At 38.7% G+C, this 25,388-nt stretch overlaps 3 protein-coding genes across 4 annotated transcripts; all 3 read left to right on the top strand.

Annotated features, from left to right (window-relative positions):
- The first annotated feature begins 239 nt into the window (after positions 1-239).
- Positions 240-9,854, top strand: LOC103450675 (dnaJ protein ERDJ3A-like). Of its 2 annotated transcripts, XR_011573875.1 has the most exons (8): positions 240-682; positions 951-1,006; positions 1,967-2,040; positions 2,194-2,726; positions 2,811-3,146; positions 3,453-3,806; positions 3,931-4,506; positions 9,784-9,854. XR_011573875.1 is itself a non-coding variant. In XM_029089675.2 (7 exons), exons 1-7 carry the CDS (start codon positions 596-598, stop codon positions 4,213-4,215), a joined length of 1,725 nt encoding a protein of 574 aa, XP_028945508.1. In that variant the 5' UTR covers positions 240-595; the 3' UTR covers positions 4,216-4,651. The 2 variants fall into 2 exon arrangements, 1 of the variants encoding a protein (XP_028945508.1); XM_029089675.2 differs by lacking the exon at positions 9,784-9,854 and having other exon boundaries at positions 3,931-4,651.
- A 4,419-nt stretch (positions 9,855-14,273) lies between these two features.
- LOC103451198 (pyruvate decarboxylase 2) lies at positions 14,274-17,709 on the top strand. Its single transcript, XM_029089676.2, has 6 exons — positions 14,274-15,243; positions 15,732-15,895; positions 15,994-16,644; positions 16,731-16,848; positions 17,026-17,214; positions 17,330-17,709. The coding sequence occupies exons 1-6, from the start codon at positions 14,719-14,721 to the stop codon at positions 17,498-17,500; spliced, it is 1,818 nt and encodes a 605-aa protein (XP_028945509.2). The 5' UTR covers positions 14,274-14,718; the 3' UTR covers positions 17,501-17,709.
- Positions 17,710-22,479: 4,770 nt separating this feature from the next.
- On the top strand, positions 22,480-23,133 carry LOC139189895 (uncharacterized). Its single transcript, XM_070809159.1, has 2 exons — positions 22,480-22,534; positions 22,631-23,133. The coding sequence occupies exons 1-2, from the start codon at positions 22,480-22,482 to the stop codon at positions 23,131-23,133; spliced, it is 558 nt and encodes a 185-aa protein (XP_070665260.1).
- Positions 23,134-25,388: the final 2,255 nt, after the last annotated feature.

A 25,388-nucleotide genomic window follows, 5' to 3' on the forward strand; every position in this document is an offset into this window, starting at 1 on the left:
AGTTGTGTGAAAGTACATTTCTGCCCCATATTTCTTATTCATGTTCTGTTTTAATTAGAGAGTTAAATTGGTAATCTCATAGAATTTTAATTGACAATGAGTGTTTTATTAATTAATAAAGATAATATAGATATATATTAAGTATCAAAAGCATACTCTATATGTAATTTTTTTAAAAACATATAATTAAATAATTTAACTCACTCCTAAAAATCCACAAACCTAGATCTAAAAGCCTCATTGATTTATTGTGTTGCTACTTGTTAACCGAACCCCTTTGGTTAACCGCTAAATTTTGTGGCGCCAAAGGCATTCGTCTACGCTGACTCACCCAAACGCAGAGCGTGCTGGCGGTGCGTTTCCTTGACACAATCAAGAACTCAAATACCATTGGTCAGTTTGCGTGGGAACACGTCATACCGCCACGTGTACCTACCACCGAAGATTCTGGATTTGTTTGGAATCCCGCGAAGCACCTTTATAAGCCCTCGATTTCAATCTCCTCCCCCTCTCTCCGTCGCTCTCAGCCGTAAAAATCCGACAAACCGCGAAGCTCGCAGCCGAAAAATCTCATTGTGAATTTTCGTGATCCGATATGGAGAACCGGTTCGCAGTCTACATCTTCGTGTCGGCGCTGCTCTTCCTCTTAACCATGGAAGCGAAAACTATAGACCCTTACAAGGTACGGTTCTTGATTTTCTCTCGATTTTCTTCTAATTTTTAATTTTTCATATTTTTCCAGTCCAATGTGGATGAATTGAAGGTAAAGATAGGGGATTTGAGTGTGGGGGTTTTGATTGAATGGCTTTCGAAAAACCCACGCTGGATTTTGTGATGAAATGGTGCAAAAGGAGCATAATTTGAAATTGGTTTTTAATTTTAGCTGATGAATGTTTGGGTTTGTACTTATTTACCCATTTTTTCTGAAATTGTTTTGAAATTGTTGTCAGGTCCTTGGAGTGGAGCGGAATGCAAGTCAGCGTGAAATTCAGAAAGCGTTCCACAAGTACGTTCCAGTAACCCTTTATGTATAATGTGCTTAATAATTGTGCTAAACCACGGATAATGAGATATTGTTTTTTGGGGTATTATTGGGTGGGTATCGAAAGTATTAAAGCTCACTGCTCAGGGTTCGTTGGGATTGCTTCCCGAGGAAGTGCTTTTCTTAGAAGCACATTGACATTTCCATTGAAAATCCAAGTTCTTAGGCTTAAAAGTCCAATTGCTCCTTCGTGAAGAAGCATCTACTAGGTGCTTCCCAAAAGTGCTTCTATGACCCCGAAGAACTTCTAACTTTTTTCTGTCAGACACATTTAATTTAGAAGTTTGTACTGATTTTCAGGAAGGGCTTTTATCCTTACCAAATCCAATCCGTAATAGGCCCTTACTGTGACTCTACTTATCGTTTATATATCATTTAGGATGGTGGTCTCTGGGAAGGTCTGTTATTGGGTTGGGACGAGTTGGGGCTAGCTTAAGTGACAAACTATAATTCTTCAGGCCTATTTTTGGCACTGCTGTTGAGTTTTCATATGTGGCCTTGTTTTAATAAGTGATTAACTGTTCTTTGCCGTGAGGGCGACTTAGTGGTGATGTTGAGCTGTTAAAGGACTTCAGCTTAATGACAGCGAATGCGTGTGTTATTACAGCATTTTAGACTTGTCATTGTAAGCAGTCAGTGTTTGTTCCTTTTGTCTAATTTGATACTGTCTAGCATATGTTTCTCCTCATGCTATTAAAAAAATAGAGAGTTTATCTCCGTAAGTTAGGGTTGCTTAATTTTCTTTAATAAGGAATAGATGTTTCTGTGTATGCGTCAGTTTTATTGCTTCACATTACGTAAGGGCCCGTTCTCTCCAGTTCTGTCTCTTTATGTGTTTGTGTGTGTGCTTGTGCATTCGCAACGTAAATGCTAGTGTGACATGCTTTTTACCATATTCATGCTAACTTGAATAATGCCTTCTAGGCTCTCTCTTCAATATCACCCAGACAAGAATAAAAGCAAGGGAGCTCAAGCAAAGTTTGCTGAGATAAACAATGGTATGACTTCTCCAAGTTCTCTTCAGTATTGATTCCTTTCCTCTTTCCTATTTGGTTGAAGCTATCTCAATTCTTATTTACCTATCCTGTTGTAGTAGCCACATCCTTATAAGTTTGTACTTAATATCGTTTTGTTTCTTTTTCCTTGATTAGCATATGAGATTTTATCTGATGAAGAGAAGAGGAAAAATTATGATATGTATGGAGATGAAAAGGGAAATCCTGGATTTGGAGCTGGTTCCCCTGAAGATCATGGTGAATATACTTACTTCACAAATGGTGGACCAGGTCAGAACCACTTTACCTATGGACCTGGTGACTGGCAGAGCATGGGTGGGCAGGGAGGTTCCAAGTCATTCTCTTTTTCCTTTGGAGGTCCCAGTGGTCCAAGTTCATTTAGTTTTGGTATGGAAGACATTTTCTCAAACTTTTTTGGGGGTAAACCTGGAGGTGGGGGTCAGTTTGATGGTTTCAGTGGTTCAACTGGGTCTCGACCTGGTTCTCGGCCTGGGTCTAGGACTTCTCCGGTGAGCATTACAACCATCAGTCCACAGGTGTATAAGAAAGAAATAGTTCACCGAGGGATGACTTGGCTCCTGTTCTCTTACACTCCTTCATTGAAAGGGAAGCAACATGTTGAAAATATCATAGAGGAAGTTGCGAGTTCCCTGCAGGGAGCCTTAAAGGTATGTTAAGATTCTTACTCATTCCTTACAATATGACTGCCTTTGGTCTCCAGGTATGCTCATTCTTTCGTTCTATTCTGTCAGGTTGGAAGCATAAACTGTGAGACGGAACCATCTCTCTGCAAGGACCTTGGCATATACCCCAGCAGAATGCCCAGAGTATTTGTGTACAAAGTGAGTGAAAAGGGTTCTTTGGTTGAGTATGATGGTGATTGGGCTGCAAAACCTTTGAAGTCATTTTGCCAAGACAATCTGCCAAGGTTTTCGAAACGGGTTGACTTGAACCGCTTCGAGTCTTCCACTTTTACAACCAATAAATTACCTAGTGTGGTGCTTCTTTCCACCAAGAAAGATACACCTGTTATCTGGCGTGTCCTCAGTGGATTGCATCACAATCACTTCAGTTTCTATGATGCAGAGGTATGTGGTGATTTTTGTCAGTTAATCTACTCAATTTTCCTTTTCTGAATCCTTTCGATATATGAAGAATGTGGCCATATAATATGTGTGTGTGTATTGACTATATATTTTTATATGTATGTGCGTATATGCATATGAAATGCGTAGGGTGTAAGGATGACCATGGTACTTCTACGATGAAGTGAATCATATACTTTTCCTTCAGGGAAAAGAAGCTTTAGTTGTTTTCATTCACCTTACAGTTTTTCATTGATAACAATCTTGAGTTTTTGTATAAAAAAAAATCATTTCAAAATGATCATGCAGGTCCACGATGCTTCTGTTCCAACAGTGAAGAAGCTGGGAGTTGGTGCACTTCCAGCTATAGTTGGTTGGCTTCCGAACGGGGAGAAGCATGTCTTAAAAGCAGGCATTACCACCAAAGATATGAAGTCTACAATTAAGGAGCTCAGTGCTTTACTCGAAGGTTTTGAAAAAAAGAGCAAGAAGGCAGCTTCAAGTCAGGCCAAGAAATCACCGACTGATTCGGGGGAGAATCAAGTACCTCTATTGACACATTCTAATTTTGATGCCCTTTGTGGTGAGAAAACTCCAGTTTGCATCATTGGCGCATTCAGATCTTCCAAAGCAAGAAATACGCTGGAATCAATTTTGACTGCGGTGAGTATACTTTCGCTTTTATAGACTCACTACTATAAAGAACATCCGGTTTCTCACATGACAATGGTCTTCTTATGGAAGTTGAAAGAGTAACGTTATAAGTTCTCTATATTTTCGTTTTCAGGTCTCTCGGAAATCGCTATCAAGGCGACAGAGTTCAGCTCAGGGCAAGGATTCTGTTTCCTACACTCTCTTGGATGCCGCCAAGCAGGCGACCTTCTTAAATGCTTTCGACGAAGCAGGATTTCAATCATTAGAGAAGGTCTTGGTTGCCTACAAACCTCGGAGGGGGACATTCGCGGCATTTGGCGGTGAAATGACTACAGAAGAAGTAGAGGGGTTTATTAGCTCTGTGCTTAACGGGGACATACATTTTACCAAAACACGGCAGAAACCCGTGCTCAGGTGAGAGGAAAGGTCGGATCACGTAGCTCGTGGCTTTCGCGTACATAGCTTCACTACTTTGAGTACAGAAAAGATAAACAATTTTTAGACTACAGTTAAGGAGACTGAGTTTTGGCCCTGGTTGCGACGTCGGGTCGCCGTACAAACTTGGAGGAGCATCCATTGTTTCGTAGTGTAGGAGAAGTGTTCCTCCAACCCCAGAAAAGTGGTCTTGTAATGCCATGGTAAAAGTTTCATACCTTTTCGTTGTATGAAACTATGAATCATGTAATTTATTTTCCTTGGTGTAGAAATTGTTAGGGATGTCGGTACTACAAGATAGAGAATGCACAAGGTAAAGTAGAAAATGGACACCAAGAATTTATGTGGTTCGGCAATTTATGCCTACGTCCACCAAACAAGGATCAATCTTCACTATATGAAAAAGATGAATACAACAAGAGTAGTCTTACCAAGCCAAAGACAAGGCTTGATGGATACAAGAAAGTATAACACACACTTTCTATCACTCTAAACTTCACTCACACAATGTGTAGTGGAACACTCTCACTCTCACTCTTGGAGTGGAACTCTAGCTTTGGACTTGATCCTTTGCTACTCACTCTTGGTTCTCAATTGGTTACATCACACCCATATTTATAGGTGAGGGCTTGGCATTCTACTAGTTTCTAGTTCCTTCTTCAAACCTCTAGTATAGAAAAATCTAGACTAGCCACATACTTGTAGCTTCTAGATCTTTCCATTTGCAACCAAGGAAGCTAGTACTCTCTAGCTTCTTCCATCAACTTAATAACATGCTAGAATTGTCTAGCAAGCTCCAGCCTCATCTCTTGCTTACTAGAATAATCTAGAACATTGATCATGGGCTGGACCATATACCAACAATCTCCCCCTCCAGTCCATGAGGGAGGAATTCCGATCATGACTCCAAGTTACCTGGAGTTCATCCCAGCAGCCTTAATGCAGAATTCCAACTTTGATTTTGTGACTACCTTTGTCAACATGTCTGAAGAATTATTATCGGTATGAATCTTCTTCAGCTGTAGCAACTTGTTCTCGATAGCGTCTCTAATCCAGTGATAACGAATATCAATGTGCTTAGTGCGTGAATGATATGTAGTGTTCTTGCTCAAATCCAGAGCACTCTGACTATCACAATAAACGCCATAATCACTTTGCTTCAAACCCAACTCTTGGAGAAACCGCTTCAGCCACAACAACTCCTTGCATGCTTCTGTAGCGGCTATGTATTCAGCCTCAGTTGTGGACAAAGCAATGCACTTTTGTAACTTGGATTGCCAAGACACGGCTCCCCCTGCAAAAGTAAACAAGTACCCAGACGTAGATTTTCTACCATCCAGGTCACCTCCCATGTCAGCATCTGTAAATCCTTCCAAGATTGGTTTGGAATCGCCAAAGCACAAGCACATCTTAGAAGTCCCCTTCAAATATCTGAGAATCCACTTAACAGCTTCCCAGTGGTCCTTCCCTGGATTAGAGAGAAACCTGCTCACCACACCTACTGCATGAGCAATATCTGGCCGTGTGCACACCATTGCATACATGATACTTCCTACTGCTGAAGAGTAGGGAACAACTGCCATTTTCTCCTTTTCTTCATATGTTTTTGGACACGACTCTTTGCTCAACTTGATATGATTGGCTAAAGGTGAGCTTACCGGTTTGGCTGCTTTCATGTTGAACCTTTCAAGCACCCGTTCAACATACTTTTCTTGTGACAGCCACAACTTCTTGGATTTTCTGTCACGAATTATCTCCATGCCCAAAATCTGCTTGGCTGGCCCTAAGTCCTTCATGTCAAAGGACTTAGATAACTCTTCTTTGAGCTTTTTAATCATAGAAGCATCTTGTCCGACAATCAACATGTCATCAACATAAAGCAATAAGATGATGAATGTACCTCCAGAAAATTGTTTGATATAGACACAAGAGTCAGCATGAGTTCTCTTGTACCCATTACTCACCATGAATGAGTTGAACTTCTTATTCCACTGTCTCGGAGCCTGCTTAAGACCATATAAACTTTTCTTGAGCTTGCACACCAAATTTTCTTTACCTTTGACTTCAAAGCCTTTGGGTTGCTCCATGTATATCTCCTCTTCTAAATTGCCGTGGAGAAATGCAGTTTTAACATCTAACTGCTCGAGCTCAAGATCCATGCTTGCTGCCATACCAAGGATAACTCGAATGGAAGTCATCTTCACCACCGGTGAGAAAATCTCATCAAAGTCAACTCCTTTCTTTTGACCAAAACCTTTGACAACCAAACGAGCCTTGTACCTTGTCATGTTGTCGTCTCTTTTCAATTTGAACACCCACTTGTTTTTCAATGCTTTCCTGCCCTTTGGAAGCTCCACCAGCTCATAGGTATCATTCTTTGATAAGGAATCCATCTCCGACTCCATTGCCTTCATCCATTTGTCACTGTCGTTATGAGCTCTGGCCTCCTCATATGTTTCGGGCTCTCCATAATTAGTCAACATGATATACTCTGATGAAGAATACTTGGTAGACGGTCTTCGACTTCTGATGGATCTTCTGACCTGATCTTCATTCTCTTGTAGGGCTGGAGGCTCCCCCTGATTAGGTTCTCCTTGAATATGCTCTTCTTGACTAGGCTCCCCCTGATGAGCAATCTCATGGTTTGGCACATCTTGATCAGGCTCCTCTTGATTAGCATTATCTGATTCTGCAGGCATTTCATTGGCAGTTGCTTCAGGGATGTCATCGTGACTTTCTTCATCTGAAGCTAATGGATCAACTCCTCTGACTGCGCCATCTGGTTGTGCCTCTTTATCCGAATCCCCAATTGTTTGTTCTTCATAAAAGACCACGTCTCTACTTCGGATAAACTTCTTCTGGTATGGGTCCCATAATCTGTAACCAAAATCTTCACCGCCATAACCAAGAAAGATGCACGGTGTAGCTTTGTAGTCTAACTTCGATCTCTGCTCTTTGGGCACATGCACAAAAGCTTTGCAACCAAACACCTTCAGATGAGAGTAAGACACATCATTACCAGTCCATACTCTCTCTGGAACATCAAGACCTAATGGTACTGATGGAGATCGGTTGATCAAATAGCAGGCTGTCCTTACAGCTTCACCCCAGAACTGCTTAGATAACTTTGCAGTCCTCAACATACACCTGACTTTCTCCATGATGGTTCGGTTCATTCTTTCAGCAACACCGTTATGTTGTGGAGTTCCAGGAACTGTCTTCTCATGACGTATGCCATGTTTTACACAATACTCTCTAAACTGGTGAGATGTGTACTCGCCGCCGTTGTCGCTACGAAGGCACTTGAGAGGTTTCCCAGTTTCCCTCTCCACCATGGCATAGAACTCCTGGAATGTCTGAAACACCTGGTCTTTGGATTTCAACAAATACACCCACACCCTTCGTGAAGCATCATCAATATAAGTAACAAAATATTTATTTCTTCCAAGTGACTCGACTTCCATGGGACCACACACATCTGAATAAACAAGATCTAACAAGTTTCCTTTCTTTGTAGATGGAACAGAAAAACTAACTCTTCTTTGTTTTCCGAATAAACAATGCTCACAAGAGTTTAACGACGTACCTTCGGTAAAGGGAATGTGAGACTTCTTTGCCAAAACTTGTAGGCCTTTCTCGCTCATGTGGCCTAGCCTCTTATGCCACAAGTCTAGAGATGAGTCTTCCACAGCATTCAACTCACCTTTCAAAACCTTGGCATTTGACCGGTACAACGTACAACAAAGTCGTGCTCTTGCTACCACCATTAAGCCTTTAGTAAGCTTCAATTTTCCTTCGCCAATATGGTGATAATATCCTTGTCGATCAAGGGTACCGATGGATATCAGATTGAGACGTATATCAGGAATATGTCTCACATCTTTCAACATCAATTGGCAGCCGAGATTAGTTCTTAAGCAGATATCACCAATTCCAAGAATTTTGGAATAGCTTTCATTCCCCATCTTCACTATGCCAAAGTCACCTTCTTTGTATGTACTGAAGAACTCCCGTTTGGACGTAGCATGGAAGGAAGCTCCATTATCAAAGATCCATTCAATGTCTCTGTCAGAGTTGCCTATATGCAGACATTCACCAACAGACAATATTTCTGGTACATCACCACATATGACAGCGGTGGTATTGCCAGTATCATCTTTCTTCTGATTGTTTCCTTCCCTTTGCTCTCTCTTCCAAACTCGACAATTTTTCTTCATATGGCCTTCTTTGCCACAATGGTGGCATGCACCCCTGAACCTTGACTTGGATCGGCTAGGACTCCTGCCATGACCTCTAGGCCCTCTACTCGTGCTTCTTCCGCGGTTCTCTGTGACAAATACTTGGCTGCTATTTGTGCCAGAAGTCTTTCTCCTTGTTTCTTCATTGAGCATGCTATTTTTAACATTATCAAGAGTAAGAACACCATTAGAAGCAGAGTTACTTATACTCACCACAAAGGTCTCCCAACTGTCTGGCAAGGATCCAAGTAACAAGAGCGCTTGTAGCTCGTCCTCGATCGTCATTTTCATAGTAGCCAACTGGTTGATGATATTCTGGAAATTGTTCAAGTGTTCTACTACACTTAAACCATCCTTGTACTTCACATTGATGAGCTCTTTGATCAAGAAGGCTTTCTTGGCTGGGGTCTTCTTCTCGAACAAGGACTCAAGCTTCGTCCAAAACTCGCGAGCATTGGTTTCATTAGACACATGGTGAAAAACACTATCATCCACCCATTGTCTAATTGTGCCAATAGCCTTGCGATTCATCTTCTTCCACTCGGCATCGGACATGCTCTCGGGCTTAGCGGCATCTCCTTCAATTGGCTCATGCAAATCCTTGCAATAGAGAATGTCCTCCATCCTTGGCTTCCATGTTACCCAATTGGAGTTGGTGAGTTTGATCATAGTGCCACTTCCTTCCATCTCGTAGTACGAGCCAACCGGGCTCTGATACCACTTGTTAGGGATGTCGGTACTACAAGATAGAGAATGCACAAGGTAAAGTAGAAAATGGACACCAAGAATTTATGTGGTTCGGCAATTTATGCCTACGTCCACCAAACAAGGATCAATCTTCACTATATGAAAAAGATGAATACAACAAGAGTAGTCTTACCAAGCCAAAGACAAGGCTTGATGGATACAAGAAAGTATAACACACACTTTCTATCACTCTAAACTTCACTCACACAATGTGTAGTGGAACACTCTCACTCTCACTCTTGGAGTGGAACTCTAGCTTTGGACTTGATCCTTTGCTACTCACTCTTGGTTCTCAATTGGTTACATCACACCCATATTTATAGGTGAGGGCTTGGCATTCTACTAGTTTCTAGTTCCTTCTTCAAACCTCTAGTATAGAAAAATCTAGACTAGCCACATACTTGTAGCTTCTAGATCTTTCCATTTGCAACCAAGGAAGCTAGTACTCTCTAGCTTCTTCCATCAACTTAATAACATGCTAGAATTGTCTAGCAAGCTCCAGCCTCATCTCTTGCTTACTAGAATAATCTAGAACATTGATCATGGGCTGGACCATATACCAACAGAAATGAAAGACCAAATTTTACCCGAAAATATCAAATATCAAATAAGATGGACGAGGTCTGAAATTTGAGTTCATGCTTTAGTACTTACTACGTTTGCGTCTTGCTGATTTCTTTGCTTCTACTCGATTTCATTTGTTATAGGCGTATAGCACGTCTACGTATTTAATAAAGCAATACTACGTTTATCATATTTTTTGGGTGAGAAATTATGAATTCAAAGGTTACGCTCTTGAAGGCCTTTGAAACGAGAAGTTTGTACATCTTTAATAAAGGTAGGGTCGAGAAGTATATATGGGTTCTATCTTTATTGAAAATGTGGCACAAATGTGTTACTAAATATGTGACAAAAAGTAGCATTTTTGTATTTATTAATATATCAGATTGTATTGAGCGGTGAATTGTCATCATGATTAGAGTTTTTTTTTTTTTTTTTCGAAATGCGTCGCAAGTTTAAACTATTCCCTCAACTTAATGCAGATAAGTGGTGCTTTGTTCAATTTATTATCTTATTTCTACACCCACTTTAAATTTTATTAATATATTTAACTTAATGTATAATGACCTTAAACAAAACAAGATATTCTAAAGATTAAAAAGTGATAAATCTTATCGTCTAAAGATTATAATGTAATAAAACCATTTTTGTTGGCAAACAGATGGAATACTCAATAACTCACTATTTCGGACTGGAACTTTTTGTGCCAATCTTCTTGATTTCAACGATAAGAGTCTTTGAAGAACAGAAAAAGACGAGGCCTCATCTATGTGGGACTTTTCTTGATAAAAACCAGTATGAATGCAAGAGAGAAGACGAGAAGACATGTATAGGGAGACTGGAGAGAATTTGAATTCATCCTTGCCGGTAGTTCATGGTCCGATGCGGAACTTAGGAGAGATGTGGGTGTTTGTCGTCGTCGCGACGGGTTGGTGCCTTGGTGGATACAAATGCTAGGTTCTTTGAGTTTTCCTTCGGTTTTTTGATTTATTTTATTTGTTTCAAATTAAAGAAGTACATCAAGATTATTTCAGGAATAAAGGTGGATGAGTAAGGAGCATTTTCACTTTTCAATTTTTAGTGGTGCGTGGGAATATAAGGTGAGGTGGGAAAATATAACTGGTGGGTTGCATTAGCATCACTTATGAAGAATGCTAGTAATCTTGCATGTGGTTTAATATTCTAGTGTTGTGCGTATCCTCATATGTATTTTGGGTTCAAAACTTTCTCCTCTTCTAATAATATTTTCAAACCCTCACCTCTTAATATTTTTTTTTTTTGAAAAATAAGAATGATGGTAACCTTATTCTTTTGAATGTTTTTCCACTCTTTTTATCCTGTAAAGTTCTACAATGATCCAAACTGTCTATTTCTTATATTAAATACTGAAATTTTAATAAAATAATTCAAACAGTCATGATTTCTAATTTAGTTAAAATTAAACTATAAATGGTGAACGGGAAACTAAACTGTTTGATTATCACAACATTAGAAATTAAAAAGAAAAGTACAAAAAATAGAACGAAAAGGTCCTAGTGGAAAAGTTTGATAACATCACCTTATACAAATGGTCATGGGCACGTGAAGTCTGGTTGTGAGTTTGTACATGCACATACGAGCGGAGTTGAATTCTCTTCCGGTTTTAATTTATCTTTTTTTTTCTTCTATTTAAATAGTTATAATTAAGTCATATTAATATTTTGTTTTAAATTGTTTACAAATAAAAATAAAATCATGAGAAGAGGAAAAAGAAATAAGAAAAGAGAATTCTAACTCCGGTACGAACATTCCCGGTTAAAGAATGGAAGGAATGTTATTGAGATAGCAAATTCAAGGCTTGTTTTGTTGCCGACGAAGTCTGAATTAAATTTGATTATTTGCAGTCTTGCGGTGCATCATATGAATATGATAATCTAAGAGACGTTCAGTCACGTCACGTGACTCGGTTAGCGGCAGCGGTGGCGCCACCGCATACCCTTCTCAATTCATTATTAATCACGACAAAGCTTTTTATTTTTATTTTTTTATTCTCTTAAGATAGTCTTACACTTACAGAGGACATAGACTTATTTGCATTAGGAATGTTTCCACAATTTAATTAATTATACATATTGGCAGGCGTTTTAATTTTTTTATATGATGATTATGTGATTGATTTGAAGTGCATTATGTAATCGGGCTTGTAGAGTCGTCTAATAGGAAGTTGTCATATTGTTATAATTAGGGCCGGATTAATCAAGACAAGAAAATGACGTTTATCTGTATTTGTGAGAGAATGTGAGACTGGAGAAAAAAACCTTTGCTCTATTGAAATTCTTTTTTCATTAGCTTGAGATACAATCACTATTTATTGCATGATAGTTAATCCCGCGGTAATTGACATTAGATAGATTCTATGTCAATAATCTAATAATTAAAATCTAACGATAGAAAATTTCTTTGTATAAGATACACCGTAACATACTAATTTTTTTTACCACACATAATGCTCGGCACCCAAAAGAAATATGAGAATCATATACTTTTTTTTTTTTATCCTAATACACTCTTATTTAATATATGAGCATGAACAAAAAGTAAATATGATGATACATTGGCGAAAAACCAAACGTTGCAAGTGCTTATAAAAATGTTATACCGCTTTTTATATTCCTGATTAATTTTACGATGAAATCTCAACTTTTTTCATTAAACAGAATGCGCGCCATTTCCAGTGTTCTAAAAAACGGCCTAGGCGGCCGCCTAGGCGCCTAGCAACCGAGGCGTTTTTGGGCAAATCGGGAGGAAAAATCGGGTTGGGCCTAGGCGGCGCCTAGGCGGTCTAGGCGGGCTGGGCGGGCTAGGCGGTCCTAGGCGGTCCTAGGCGGCCCTAGGTGGCCCTAGGCGGTCCTAGGCGGTCCTAGGAGGTTTTTTTTTATTTTTTATTTTTTATTAATTGCGTGCTTTTTTCTTTTTTGGTTTCATGGTGGTATACTTATGGAAATGGTGTATCTAATTTGCAAATGATGGATTTACTACAAGTTCATCCAATACTTATGGAAATAGTGTACCTAATTTGCATTTTATCATTATTTTATTATCCATACAAGTATAGTTTTTTTTAGGTGTCAATATGCACTTATTTACAAGATATACAAGAAATTTACCTAAATCCGCCTAGGCCACCTAGGCACCTAGACGCTAGGCGCTAACCCGCCGCCCGACTAGCGCCTAACGTTTTTTAGAACCTTGGTCATTTCTCTTTCAAAAATTTGATCACCTAACATGAGTGTAGGGCCCACAATTCGTATTTATGCTTTCAAAACAGTCTCTCATGCCTGGTCCAATTTACTATTTATTTAGTACAAAAAGGGCTGCCTCGTCTGTGACTGCAGTGCAAAAAGGCTCACATTCATGCCTGTGATTGAGTGCCACGTCACAACCATAACATGTTATTTAGTACGTACGTGTCCAACACTGACTGTCGAGATGTGCATGCATACAACTTGCTTAATTTAATTTGTTTAATTATACAACTAATTAATTAAATTATGAAATCCAAAAATCTTCGAATTTGCAATTACCAGCAACTCCTCCGGTTTCCACAAACCGTGGATTTCGGTCCTTCTAAACCTTTGATCACGGTATTGTCCCCCTTTACGTCGCCGTTTCAACCCCACCAACCTTGTAGTCGTTTTTCTCGTTTGAGTCCACGAGAGTGACAATTACGCCCCAAGACAACTAATCAGAAAGCGACGTGTCGTTGATCGCCGGCCGCAAGATGTTACAATTTAAATTGTTATTTTCGGGATTAGGAAAAGAAAAGATTACAGCAAATAATTAGTTGACGTATTTTCTTCAGGACCAAGAAAATACGTCCACCGCCATTGTAATTTTATTTTTTTACCGCTGGTTGTTATAATTACTGTAGTAAATTTTCCTTTTTGACAATTTGTTAATCTTCCACGTTCTGGATGTGGATGTAATGGCCACAATATTTGAATTGAAAGCGCTACTAGTAAATTGACTTTGCCACTAAACTAAGCCACACACAAAAACTATGACATTTCCAACTCATAAACCAAAGGAAAAAAAGAAGATTAGGACAAGATGGTGGTCCTTGGTCTCATAATACAAAGTGTTCTACCTATGTGATGAGAATGAAAACTAAAATTTTTCATCGTCAATAACATCGTCTTGTCAAACAAAGGGTTTTACGTAACATATGATAATGCCTTAGTTCCGTATAATCAAACTACATATAACCGATTATATGAAAAATTTTGAACATATTTTTTTATACGTGAGGTATTCTGCCAACTAACCTAATCACTACCCGTGTCTTAAAAAGAATTGAACGTTTAGATAACAATATACTAAAGAGGCGGATTCGTGACATCAATTTTTTACATAATCTGAATTGTCTATCTTTTAACCTACTATTAAAAATCATGTCTATCGAAAATTAGCAAAATCTAAAATCATTGGATTAGGAATTTAGTAAGATCAATAGGAAAAAAAATTAGAATTATTATTCGAGTGATATCAATATAGCAAGCTCAACACACATTCTACAAAGTATATTTTTATTTGGGAAAAATAATTTCACCAGCATATTATGATTAACTGGACAATTAGAAATTTCTAGTCCTTTCCAATCTAAAGATTTTTAACCAAAAAAATCGTAAAATTAATTGATATTATAATCCTTGCGCGCCACTCATTTGCCCAGTATTTAGAATCTACTGCAACCCACTGCCTTGACCATGAAAAACCGCCCCTAGTATCTTCCACCCACTGCCGACCACCTATAAAAACCCTCCTCCTTCCAAACCAATTTCCCAAACCAAATTCCAAAAACCCCAGAAAACCCAAATCCCATCACAAAGTTCCCATCTTTTCTCTTTTCCGAGTTGTTTTCAAAAACGGTTTTTGAGTACGATCATAACCCAGTACCCTCCATGGACACAAAGATCGGATCCCTCGATGTCTGCAAGCCGGCGTGCACCGACGTCGGGAGCCTCCCGAACGGCGCCGCTTCGGCAATCCAGAGCTCTGCCCCCTCTACCGTGATCAACTCCTGCGACGCCACTCTTGGTCGCCACCTCGCGCGCCGACTCGTCCAAATCGGCGTCACCGACGTGTTCACTGTCCCTGGTGATTTTAACTTGACTCTGCTCGACCACCTCATCGCCGAGCCCGGACTCACCAACATCGGCTGCTGCAACGAACTCAACGCCGGGTACGCTGCTGACGGCTACGCGCGGTCGCGGGGAGTCGGCGCATGTGTTGTTACTTTCACTGTGGGTGGGCTCAGTGTTCTCAATGCAATTGCCGGAGCTTACAGTGAGAATCTTCCATTGATTTGTATAGTTGGAGGGCCGAACTCGAACGATTACGGGACGAACAGGATTCTTCACCACACTATTGGGTTGCCGGACTTTAGCCAAGAGCTGAGATGCTTTCAGACTGTAACTTGCTATCAGGTTAGTATGAAATCAAGATTTTGGCTTTTTAATTTATTTTGGAAGTTGAATTTTGATGATTTTTATTGGGTTTTGTGAAAGATTTGTAGTGAGTTTGGTTTTGCTAAATTTGGAATGTGGGTTTTTACTTGGATGTGGTAAATAATCACAAGAATTTACCATGTTTGTTTATTTTCTTGTTCAAATTTAATTTCAATGATTGTTATTGGGTTTTGATAGATTTGGTAAAAAAGTTAGTGAGTTTGATTTTGCTTAATTTGGTATGTGGGTTTCACTAAGCAGTGGTAAAAAATCTGGAAGTTGTACATGAATTTACCAAGTTTGGTTTTGTATTTGCCATTTATTTCAATCAATTTTTTTTTTGGGTTTTGATGGATTTGTTGAAGAATTCATATTCATTTGAATTTATTAAATTAATGTTTGGTTTTTTGCACTTTCTTGGTTCGTTTTTTAAAGTTTGCTAATTTTGGTATGTGGGTTTTTACTAGGCTGTGGTGAATAATCTGGAAGATGCGCATGAAATGATCGATACCGCAATTTCAACTGCTTTGAAAGAAAGCAAGCCTGTTTATATCAGCATAAGCTGCAACTTGGCTGGAATTCCTCATCCTACATTTAGCCGGGATCCTGTTCCATTTTCTTTATCTCCAAAGTACACATTTTTGGGTTTCTGATTCCATTTGGTTGAACCGTTCTGGAAATGTTTATTTTAGGTGTGAAATTTATATGTTTGTTTGTTTTGGTCTGCAGATTGAGCAATAATTTGGGCTTAGAGGCTGCGGTGGAGGCGGCTGCAGAGTTCTTGAACAAGGCAGTGAAGCCGGTTATGGTTGGTGGGCCTAAACTTCGAGTTGCACATGCCGGCGATGCCTTTGTTGAACTTGCTGATGCTAGTGGTTATGCTCTGGCTGTCATGCCATCTGCAAAGGGGTTTGTACCAGAGCACCACCCCCATTTTATTGGAACATACTGGGGTGCTGTGAGCACTGCCTTTTGCGCCGAGATAGTGGAGTCCGCAGATGCATACTTGTTTGCTGGACCGATTTTCAATGACTACAGCTCTGTTGGATACTCTTTGCTTATCAAGAAGGAGAAGGCCATTGTGGTGCAGCCTGATCGCGTGACCATAGCAAATGGCCCTTCATTTGGTTGTGTTCTTATGAAGGATTTCCTCAGAGCTCTTGCAAAGAAGCTCAGGCACAACAACACTGCTCATGAGAACTACCGCAGGATCTTTGTTCCCGATGGACACCCTCTAAAGTCTGCACCGAAAGAACCTTTGAGGGTTAATGTTCTGTTCCACCACATCCAGAATATGCTGTCAAGTGAAACTGCTGTGATTGCTGAGACAGGGGACTCATGGTTTAACTGCCAGAAACTGAAATTGCCGGCTGATTGCGGGTAAGCCAAGGAGAGAATGTAGTTTTTCATGTTTCCTTTTATGTTATATAGTTGATTTAATTGGGAAGTTGGAATTGGGTTTGCAGGTATGAGTTCCAAATGCAATATGGATCAATCGGTTGGTCAGTTGGAGCAACTCTTGGGTATGCTCAGGCTGTTCCTCAGAAGCGTGTGATTGCTTTCATCGGTGACGGGAGTTTCCAGGTACATTTAATCTTCTCTAGCACTCTCTAAATTGTAAAGTACCCTTAACAACCTTATCAAATTTACTCAGTTAATTACTCAGATTTGTAGCATAACATTTCATCAATATCACGAATCATCGGTCTTTTCAATGTTTTGTTCATGTGTTTATGCTTTCATTGTTTCAATGCCTAATAGGTGACTGCTCAAGATGTGTCCACCATGATCCGAAATGGGCAGAAGACCATCATCTTCCTGATAAACAACGGCGGGTACACAATTGAGGTGGAGATCCATGACGGACCCTACAATGTGATCAAGAACTGGAACTACACTGGACTGGTTGATGCCATCCACAATGGGGAGGGCAAGTGCTGGACAACCAAGGTAATCACTTCGTTAATGCATTCTAATCGTCTCCGTAATCTATTCCTCCAACTAATCAACCAAAGGGTTTCCTGGATCGTAAAACTCCTTGTAACCGAATCTGTTAATTCTGCAGGTCCGTTGCGAAGAGGAGCTGATCGAAGCGATTGAGACCGCAACCGGGGCAAAGAAGGATAGCTTGTGCTTCATAGAGGTGATAGTCCACAAGGATGATACCAGCAAAGAGTTGCTTGAGTGGGGGTCTAGGGTTTCTGCTGCCAACAGCCGCCCGCCCAACCCTCAGTAAAATTTTCCATGTCATTTCCTTTCATCTACGCAGCGTCATTCCTTCTCGTTAAGGGTTTCCTATATATGTTTCAATTCAACACATTTCCCTGCGGTCTGTGTTTTCAGTTGGAATTTTTGCTGGTTTTTATGTACATTCCCCTTTGAATTACGAGTATATTCTCGTCGATTAATTAGTTTATGTGATCTGAACGATTATTCGACTCAAAATTAATTTGCGTATTACGTATTAGTCTTAATACTCGCATTTCAAGTCTGAGATGACTTTCCAATGCGCCTTGTCACGTGTAATGTGTGAATCTTTTGTATTTATACGTGCATAATTCTTATCGAGTGACACGATCATGAAAAATGATGTTCTTGACAAATCCTCGTGTTTAAACAACATTGTTGGTTGTAACTAATCATTTGTCTAATATCAGGATTACTTAGGAGCTAAAATCTTCCAGCATTGTTTGACCCAAAATATTAACCTAATAATTATGTTTAAATGTGTCATTGTCGTAACTGGTTAATTATCGAGAAGGAAGGGACAGAAGAGAACCATTTATTTACAACTGGAATCTATGAACACAACAAAATGTTTCGCGATGTGTTTTTGTTGATTTGATTGCGTGGCAAGATATAAAACGCACAGCTTGTTACTGAACATTTATTCTGTTTTATATTTAGTCCATGAACTTTAATCTTAGTTTAGATTTGATTCATATCACATATTTAGACTTGGATATATGAGACCCACATGTATGAAACGTAATCATACAAGCAAAATTTTTAATGAAAGTTAATGATTTGGACCAATGGTTTGATGAATCCTATCCAACTTTCAGGCATTAAGATACGTTTCAAGCATGGATGATTATCATAAAGAATTCCCAACATATCATAAGATTTCCTTTCGTGAAAATCCGCACTTTTCCAAACCCAAAATACAGACGGAATTCTAGGATTCCTCCTTAGGGCAAATACTTTTATGCATACCTCTTGTGTTTGATCTAAATGACTTAGCTTGCTCCGAATTACTATTTTCATGGTTCTGGATTGAAGAAAGTTGATGTTTTGTCATAAACTAATTGGCTATATAGAAGTAGTTCAAAGTCTATGCAAGATCCCTCATCCAATCACCATGAGATTTATTCTCAACACGCCTCATCACGTGTGACAATTTTTCAAGCTTAGCACGTGGACAACACAAATCGAGTGACATGCAGCATGTGTGGCCGTTTGGCTTCTCCCACAAGACAAACTTGCTCTGATACAAAAAAAAAAGTTGATGTTCTACCATAAAAACAATTCAAATATTAGAAGTAGCCAAACTTACTTATAAACTCATGAACGGTCTCTCCTCCCATTAATGTAAGATTCATTCTCTAACATGAATTGCTGTTTATTTTGTGGTCTCGTTTCTTAGTTGCATGAGAAGTCAATCAAGGTGTAGGCAGTGAGAATCTTTACCAAATCCATTTCCATTCCGAACCTTTGCCGGTAACTGATAGCATGTTCTAGGTTCTCCTCCATCAGCGGTGTGTGGATTTTCTTGGAAATTGACTGTCGATAGGGAATCATCTTTGTTAGCCATGCATCATTGTCCGCCATGTTGTCAAACAATTGCTCGAATAATCCAAATAGACGGCACCTGGTAGGAAAAGTGGGATAGCCATGCGCATCATTGTACTGGGGTGCTTTGATATTTGTTTAATACTCATCTGTAGTGTGCTTGTTGAGAGATTTTTTAGTGTGACCGGAGTATGATGTAATATATTACGTGTCATTATACAAGTAGTGATATATTTGTGTTTAAAAATTAACAACTTAAAAAATAAAATTTATCTCTACTTATATAATAATATGTGATGTATCATCCGTATTCTAATCACAATAAAAAATTTCTCGTGCTTGTGAGACTCCACGATAAAGGCCAATCATGTAGATATCTACACAAATAAGTTAGGTGATTTTTACACTGCATGTAAACGCATATGTGCATTCCCTGTGAAGGATGCCAGTATTATCCTTGTTTTCGTATGCATCTTTCTTTCTAATCGTTGGGATTAAAATTCAACAATGATAAAGAGTCACGTGGACTAAAATATTATATGAAATCTTGCCAATTAGTTCTCAATTTTACACGTGTCATATCCCAAAGATTTTTCGGTATACACTTCTTAAAAAAATTGTTCCATAGCATATATTTACATAGGTGTAAATATTAGTTTAGTTATGTAGACAATACATAGTAGTTGATGTGAGTGATGTGCCATAATATTTCTCAATATGCTAACAAGTAATAAAATATTGCATATATTTACATAGGTGTAAATATTAGTTTAGTTATGTAGACAATACATAGTAGTTGATGTGAGTGATGTGCCATAATATTTCTCAATATGCTAACAAGTAATAAAATATTGAGAAGAATAAAATCTAGCCCTTGTACCATTGGAGATGGAAAATTATAGCTATGCTCTATTCAATTTTTATTTTTATTTTTAATAAACAATATTATCTACACTAAGGGGATGGGGGAGTAGGTCAAACCTTATAATGAGCTAGCAATAATGAGGTTCAAATTCGTATTTGGAGAAAATCGAATCTAAAATTTTTCACTTACAAGTAAAGAAGAATACTACTAAACCCGTACCGTAGTACTAAGTATCAACTATTGGAGATGGCCTAATGTCTGGTGTGTATATTTAGGAACGGGAGCTAAATATATGATAACTATGGAGTTCGAAAACGCTGTAATTTCGACAACTAAAAACGAAATGGTAATCATGAAAATGCATTTTGTTACTACTAACCTCTGCGAGAACACAAATTTGTGAAGAATGAGAATCATGAAAAGCCATACCAAGGATCACAATGCAATACCGTTTAAGCCACCAAAAAGCATTTGTCTATATACAACAAAATTTCGATGAGATGCGATGGATTTTACACCTACGGATCAATGCTGACATTGATCGGTGCGTGAACAGGAGGACAATTTTGGAGCAGGGTGCTTGGAAAGGGGCCTCGACAGTTGGTATTGTGAGATTTTAATCGCGGTATGTTGGGGTGAGCGCTTCTACATCGGTGGCATCGAAGCTCCATCGACAACAGGCTATCATCATCTTTTAGCTTTGCATTTCCATCACTAGTGACTTCCTCTACTGCATCCATGGAGTCTCGAAAGAAAGCAGTGTTGAAGGAGTTCCACTGTTTCTTGATCTTCAAATGTGTTGATCGAAATCCTGGCTAATAACATGCAGATGCAGCTGTCGCATTGAGGGATCCTGCAAGAGATGATATCCCGAAAATTCAAGTATATTATTTACATCTAGTCTGATGTATTAATACTAACCTCACCAGTACTTTAGCAAAAAGGACTTCGAAGGGCAATGTTGGAGAAAACGAATACAACAGCAAGCTCTAAGAAAAATAGCATGTGTACCGAGTGATATCCAAGACGGAAGACCAAAGATGAATCATCATGCAAGTTCGAATTGCGGTCGGGTCATTTGTGTTGTGCAAGAGACGGAGTAAATGGTACTGCATGGCTAAGTATAAAATCCTTGTTAAGATATTCCCTCATTTGGATGAAAGAATTGGTCCTCACCGAAGACATATTCACATAAATCAAAGGCCGAGATGTTGAAATTGTTATGAGGGGCAATGCAGCTGGCCTCCTTGTTCGGCCTGTGTTTGGCAAGAAATAAGTCATTTGCTTCTACTGTCACATAAATATAAAGTACGAGATGTAGTGTGAGCTTGTTCTATTACTTTTTGATATTTTGATGTCGCAAGTTTTTAATCGTAAAAAGGTAGATAAGAACGACATATTTGCGATCAATTTTTTTATTGTTTTTATTCTTCTTTTCGATACAGGAATCAACATTACTCATTATCAAAATGACATATTTGTGCACAAATTTTCGTAAGTACGAAAATTGACGCAAAACACAAATCATAAACTACAAAAAACAGAATTGTTTGGTGATCCAAGCAACACTAAATCAAACAGTTTTATTTAATCGAGCTTCATTTGACTGTGTCTTCACTTTTTTTTGGCTTTGGTTCCTAGCTCTTTTCTTTTACGGGTTCTCCTCTTTTGTTTATATTGCTCAGTTTGTTTGATATCATGAACATTTACTCTGTTATAGCTTTGATTTTTCTGGATGAAGACTTCCTATTCTGATGGAGATATTTTCCATCAATGTATTAAGGGTAGCTATTGTTACAATAGAGACTTCTACATAGGACATGTACTCTTATTTGGTGGCTACATGATGGCAATTGAGGTTTGCCACCAATTTAAGTGCCCACTTTTTATAATAGACACCAATTGAGGTTAGCCAAAATTCTAGTAGTATTGAAAGTCAAGTGTGGGTATTCCATATGTAGAATCAGTAGATGCAACATCAATCATATATAGCATCAGTAGATGCATCATCAGTCATATGCAACATCAGTCACCCTATATTGTCTAATAAAAGTCAAGAGTGGGTATCCAAAGCTATTAGTTAGGTAGACCATATGGGTGCAGTTGTTACCTTACTTCTAGTTAGATCTTATATCTTCTTTCCCATACTTCTAGGGTGGTTAGAAGCTTTTGCCGTATGTTCTTTTTGCTCCCTGTTTTATGGAGCTGCCGTGTAGGAGTGATTCAAGGGTGATCAGTGTGTTGATCACGCCTTGCCCTACATATCTTGTATTCTTGTGTTGTTTCTCTATGAAAGATAATAAAAACAATACTTCTAGGGTGGTTAGAAGCTTTTGCCGTACCTTCTTTTTGCTCCCTATTTTATGGAGCTGTCGTGTAGGAGTGATTCAAGGGTGATCAGTGTGTTGATCACTCCTTACCCTACATATCTTGTATTCTTGTGTTGTTGTTTCTCTATGAAAGATAATAAAAACAAACACTTAAAACTCAACATGGTATCAGAGCAGGAATAACCTGTCTCTGTGATACTCGTTGCTTTATTCTTCAAGCTTTCTTTCATGGCTAACGAAAACCCCATCCTTGAGTTCGATGCTGATAGCTCACTTGGAGCCGGTCATTAAAATCAACCGAAGATTGATGTAAATCCAAATCAAAGGTTGAGTTTTGTGCTTCTAAATGAGTTCAACTACTTACCATGGTTGAGGGCAGTTTCACTTGCCCTAGGAGGAAGATCAAAGCTAGGGTTCATAAATGGAAGTACTGAAGCTCCTGATGCTTCCTCTACCACCTATGAATCTTGGCTTAGCAAGGATCAGTTGGTCATGTCCTGGCTCCTCAATTCCATGGAGAGAAAGATAGCCGAGATATTCAGCTACTCTAAGTCATCCTTTCAGCTATGGAAGTCCGTGCAAGAAATGTATGGAAATGAGAATAATGCAGCCTATGTGTTTCAACTTAAAAGAGATATAGCGAGCATGCAACAAGATGGAAAACCTTTTGTTCAACTACTTGGAAGTCTAAAAGGTATGTGGAATGAGTTGGAGGTATACCGTCCACATATAACGGACTCAAACCTGCTTCTTAAAAGGGCTGAAGAAGACAAAATCTTCCAGCTTTTCACTAGTTTGGGGTCAGAATACGAAGATATGCATAGCCATATTCTCATGAATCTAGAGCTCCCCACCTTTGCAAATGTTTGTGTAACAATTTAAAGGGAAAAAAATGAGAAAAAAGGTTATGAACACTAGTACCTCAACAACTGCCTCAGAAGCTAGGGCTTACTTTTCCAGTGAAAAGAAACATTTCTCCAGTGATAAGAAGTACAAGGGAAGAAATCCTCATCTCAAATGCAAACATTGTGATGCCACGGGACACGTGAGGGACAATTGTTGGATTCTCCACCCTGAGCTCAAACCAGACTTCATGAAAAATGAAAGGTTTATTCAGAAGAAGCCTCAGTTTCCCAGTTATAAAGTTAATCATGCCTCATCCCTGTCAACTAGAGGCTCAGATGATCTTCTGAATTTTACCTCTAATCCCACCACACTTATAAATGAGTTCGCTGCGTACCTTCAACTGAAGAAGGAAGTCTCTGGGAGTGATGAAGCCGGTACCTCTGGTAATGGCAACTCAATTGCAATGCTAGGAAAGTTTGCAGGTTTTTTGGTTGACTCGAAAAAGCTCACTCAAGACAACATGCAAGGTATACTGACAACTTTCAAAACTGCTTTAAATATAAATCAATTGCATGATTTGTGGGTCATAGATTCTGGTGCCACAAATCACATGACCAACCAAGTTTACAAGCTCCATGATTTTAAAAAACTTCCCACACCTTCACATGTTTTAGTTGCTAATGGGGATGAAGCTAAAGTGTTAGGAATGGGAAAAATAAATCTAGCGTCTGACAATATAGAGTCTAAAGCCTTGTATGTTCCTTCATTTCCTTTTCAACTTCTCTCAGTTGGAAAAATCACACATGCATTAAATTGTTCAGTTACTTTCTCCCCTTATACTGTCATTTTTCAGGACTGTATCACTAAGCAGAAGATTGGTGAAGATTTTTTCTTAGATGGTCTCTATTACCTATCCAAGGATACATCATTTCTCAAGGAATTTCAAGTCAAGTCTAACCTAAGTCAAGACCAAACCTTGTGGCATCAAAGATTAGCTCATCCTTCCGAGCTTATTTTGTCAAGATTGTTTCTAAATCTTTGTAAAGAAGTGATCTAGTGTGATACATGTCATTTTTGTAAAGCCACTAGGTTACCTTTTGGTTTATCCTCAAATAGGACTAAACAAGTTTTTGAACTTGTACATTTAGATGTATGGGGGCCATTTTAAGAATCTTTTGATGGGTATAAGTACTTTGTAACTTTCATAGATGATTTCTCGAGAGTTACTTGGTTATACCTTTTGAAATCTAAGAGTGAAGTTGTTGAAGCATTCATAGAGTTTCATAATCTTGTCAAAAATCATTTCAATTCCCAAATTCAAACTTTGAGATATGATAATGGCTCAAAATATGATAGGTTCATATATATATATATATATTTTACATCAAATTCACTTGTTTTTTCTTAGTTAGTTCCTTATATTTTTGAGCTATTTACTTTTCTTTTGTGTTTTGTAGGATTTGTCAAGCAAAGAAAAGAAAAATAGCACAAGTGGGATTTTAAGTAACAAATTCGTCAAAACTGCTTGTGCAGATCAGCTGACTTTGGAAGCAAGTTGCAGACAGCTCAGAATGAATTAGCCTTATATGCTTGGAAATCTACGGATGTCTATTTTCTAGAGCATTTCGCGGATTGTTAATATCATTTGTCTAGAAAAAGTTATGGCCATTTTAACACTGAAAGGTTACCAAGAGGCTGATCAATTTGTAAATGCAATGAAAGCAATAAACCCAATAAATCTAGCCGCCAAAACTGATGCAGCCAAGAACAAGCCAGCTGACACTTATTCAAATATAAAAGGGAATGGAATTAAAGATGAGGATTAAGAGGGAGTAATTGGCATAAAGGCTACCCAAAGAGTTACAATTGTTTTACCATTTCCTCTCACTTATTGTCATCACTAAATGGCTATTAGTGGGCGAGTTAAGGAGAAGAAAATGATGCAGCAATAATTGGTTTAAAAGCAGCGTTGGGGAAGGAAGAAGGAGGAGGAGGAGGAGGCCTCGGTTGATTTCTTTCGGTTCTATCTTCTCAAACTCATGTCTATCTTTTGTTTTAACTTAAGGAGTATGTGTAACTAAATTTTTAGTAGTTAGGGGCTGTTTTGAAGCCCCGAATATGATTGCAAGTTTGTTATGACATTTCGTTTGAATCACTTTTATAAATGGATGAAAATTGGTTCACTACTTATGTCAGTGATGAATTCTTTATGTGTTTTCTACGGATGCATACTTTAGTAAGCATATCTAGGATTCAAATGCTATGAATAGTGTGTGCCTACCCTTGTCGAA

The sequence above is a fragment of the Malus domestica genome, chromosome 12, assembly GCF_042453785.1.
Source record: "Malus domestica chromosome 12, GDT2T_hap1".
In the NCBI taxonomy this organism is placed as follows: Eukaryota; Viridiplantae; Streptophyta; class Magnoliopsida; order Rosales; family Rosaceae; genus Malus; species Malus domestica.

What these genes read in the sequence shown, in the direction of transcription:
- LOC103450675 (XM_029089675.2), top strand. Translation starts at nt 596, where the DNA reads ATGGAGAACCGGTTCGCAGTCTACATCTTCGTGTCGGCGCTGCTCTTC. An exon ending in GTTTGCTGAGATAAACAATG is followed by an intron (nt 2,041 to 2,193) that starts GTATGACTTCTC and finishes TTCCTTGATTAG; the next exon opens with CATATGAGATTTTATCTGAT. An exon ending in TGGAATCAATTTTGACTGCG is followed by an intron (nt 3,807 to 3,930) that starts GTGAGTATACTT and finishes TTTCGTTTTCAG; the next exon opens with GTCTCTCGGAAATCGCTATC.
- LOC103451198 (XM_029089676.2), top strand. Translation starts at nt 14,719, where the DNA reads ATGGACACAAAGATCGGATCCCTCGATGTCTGCAAGCCGGCGTGCACC. An exon ending in TCGGTGACGGGAGTTTCCAG is followed by an intron (nt 16,849 to 17,025) that starts GTACATTTAATC and finishes AATGCCTAATAG; the next exon opens with GTGACTGCTCAAGATGTGTC. An exon ending in GCAAGTGCTGGACAACCAAG is followed by an intron (nt 17,215 to 17,329) that starts GTAATCACTTCG and finishes TTAATTCTGCAG; the next exon opens with GTCCGTTGCGAAGAGGAGCT.
- LOC139189895 (XM_070809159.1), top strand. Translation starts at nt 22,480, where the DNA reads ATGGCTAACGAAAACCCCATCCTTGAGTTCGATGCTGATAGCTCACTT. An exon ending in TGATAGCTCACTTGGAGCCG is followed by an intron (nt 22,535 to 22,630) that starts GTCATTAAAATC and finishes GGTTGAGGGCAG; the next exon opens with TTTCACTTGCCCTAGGAGGA.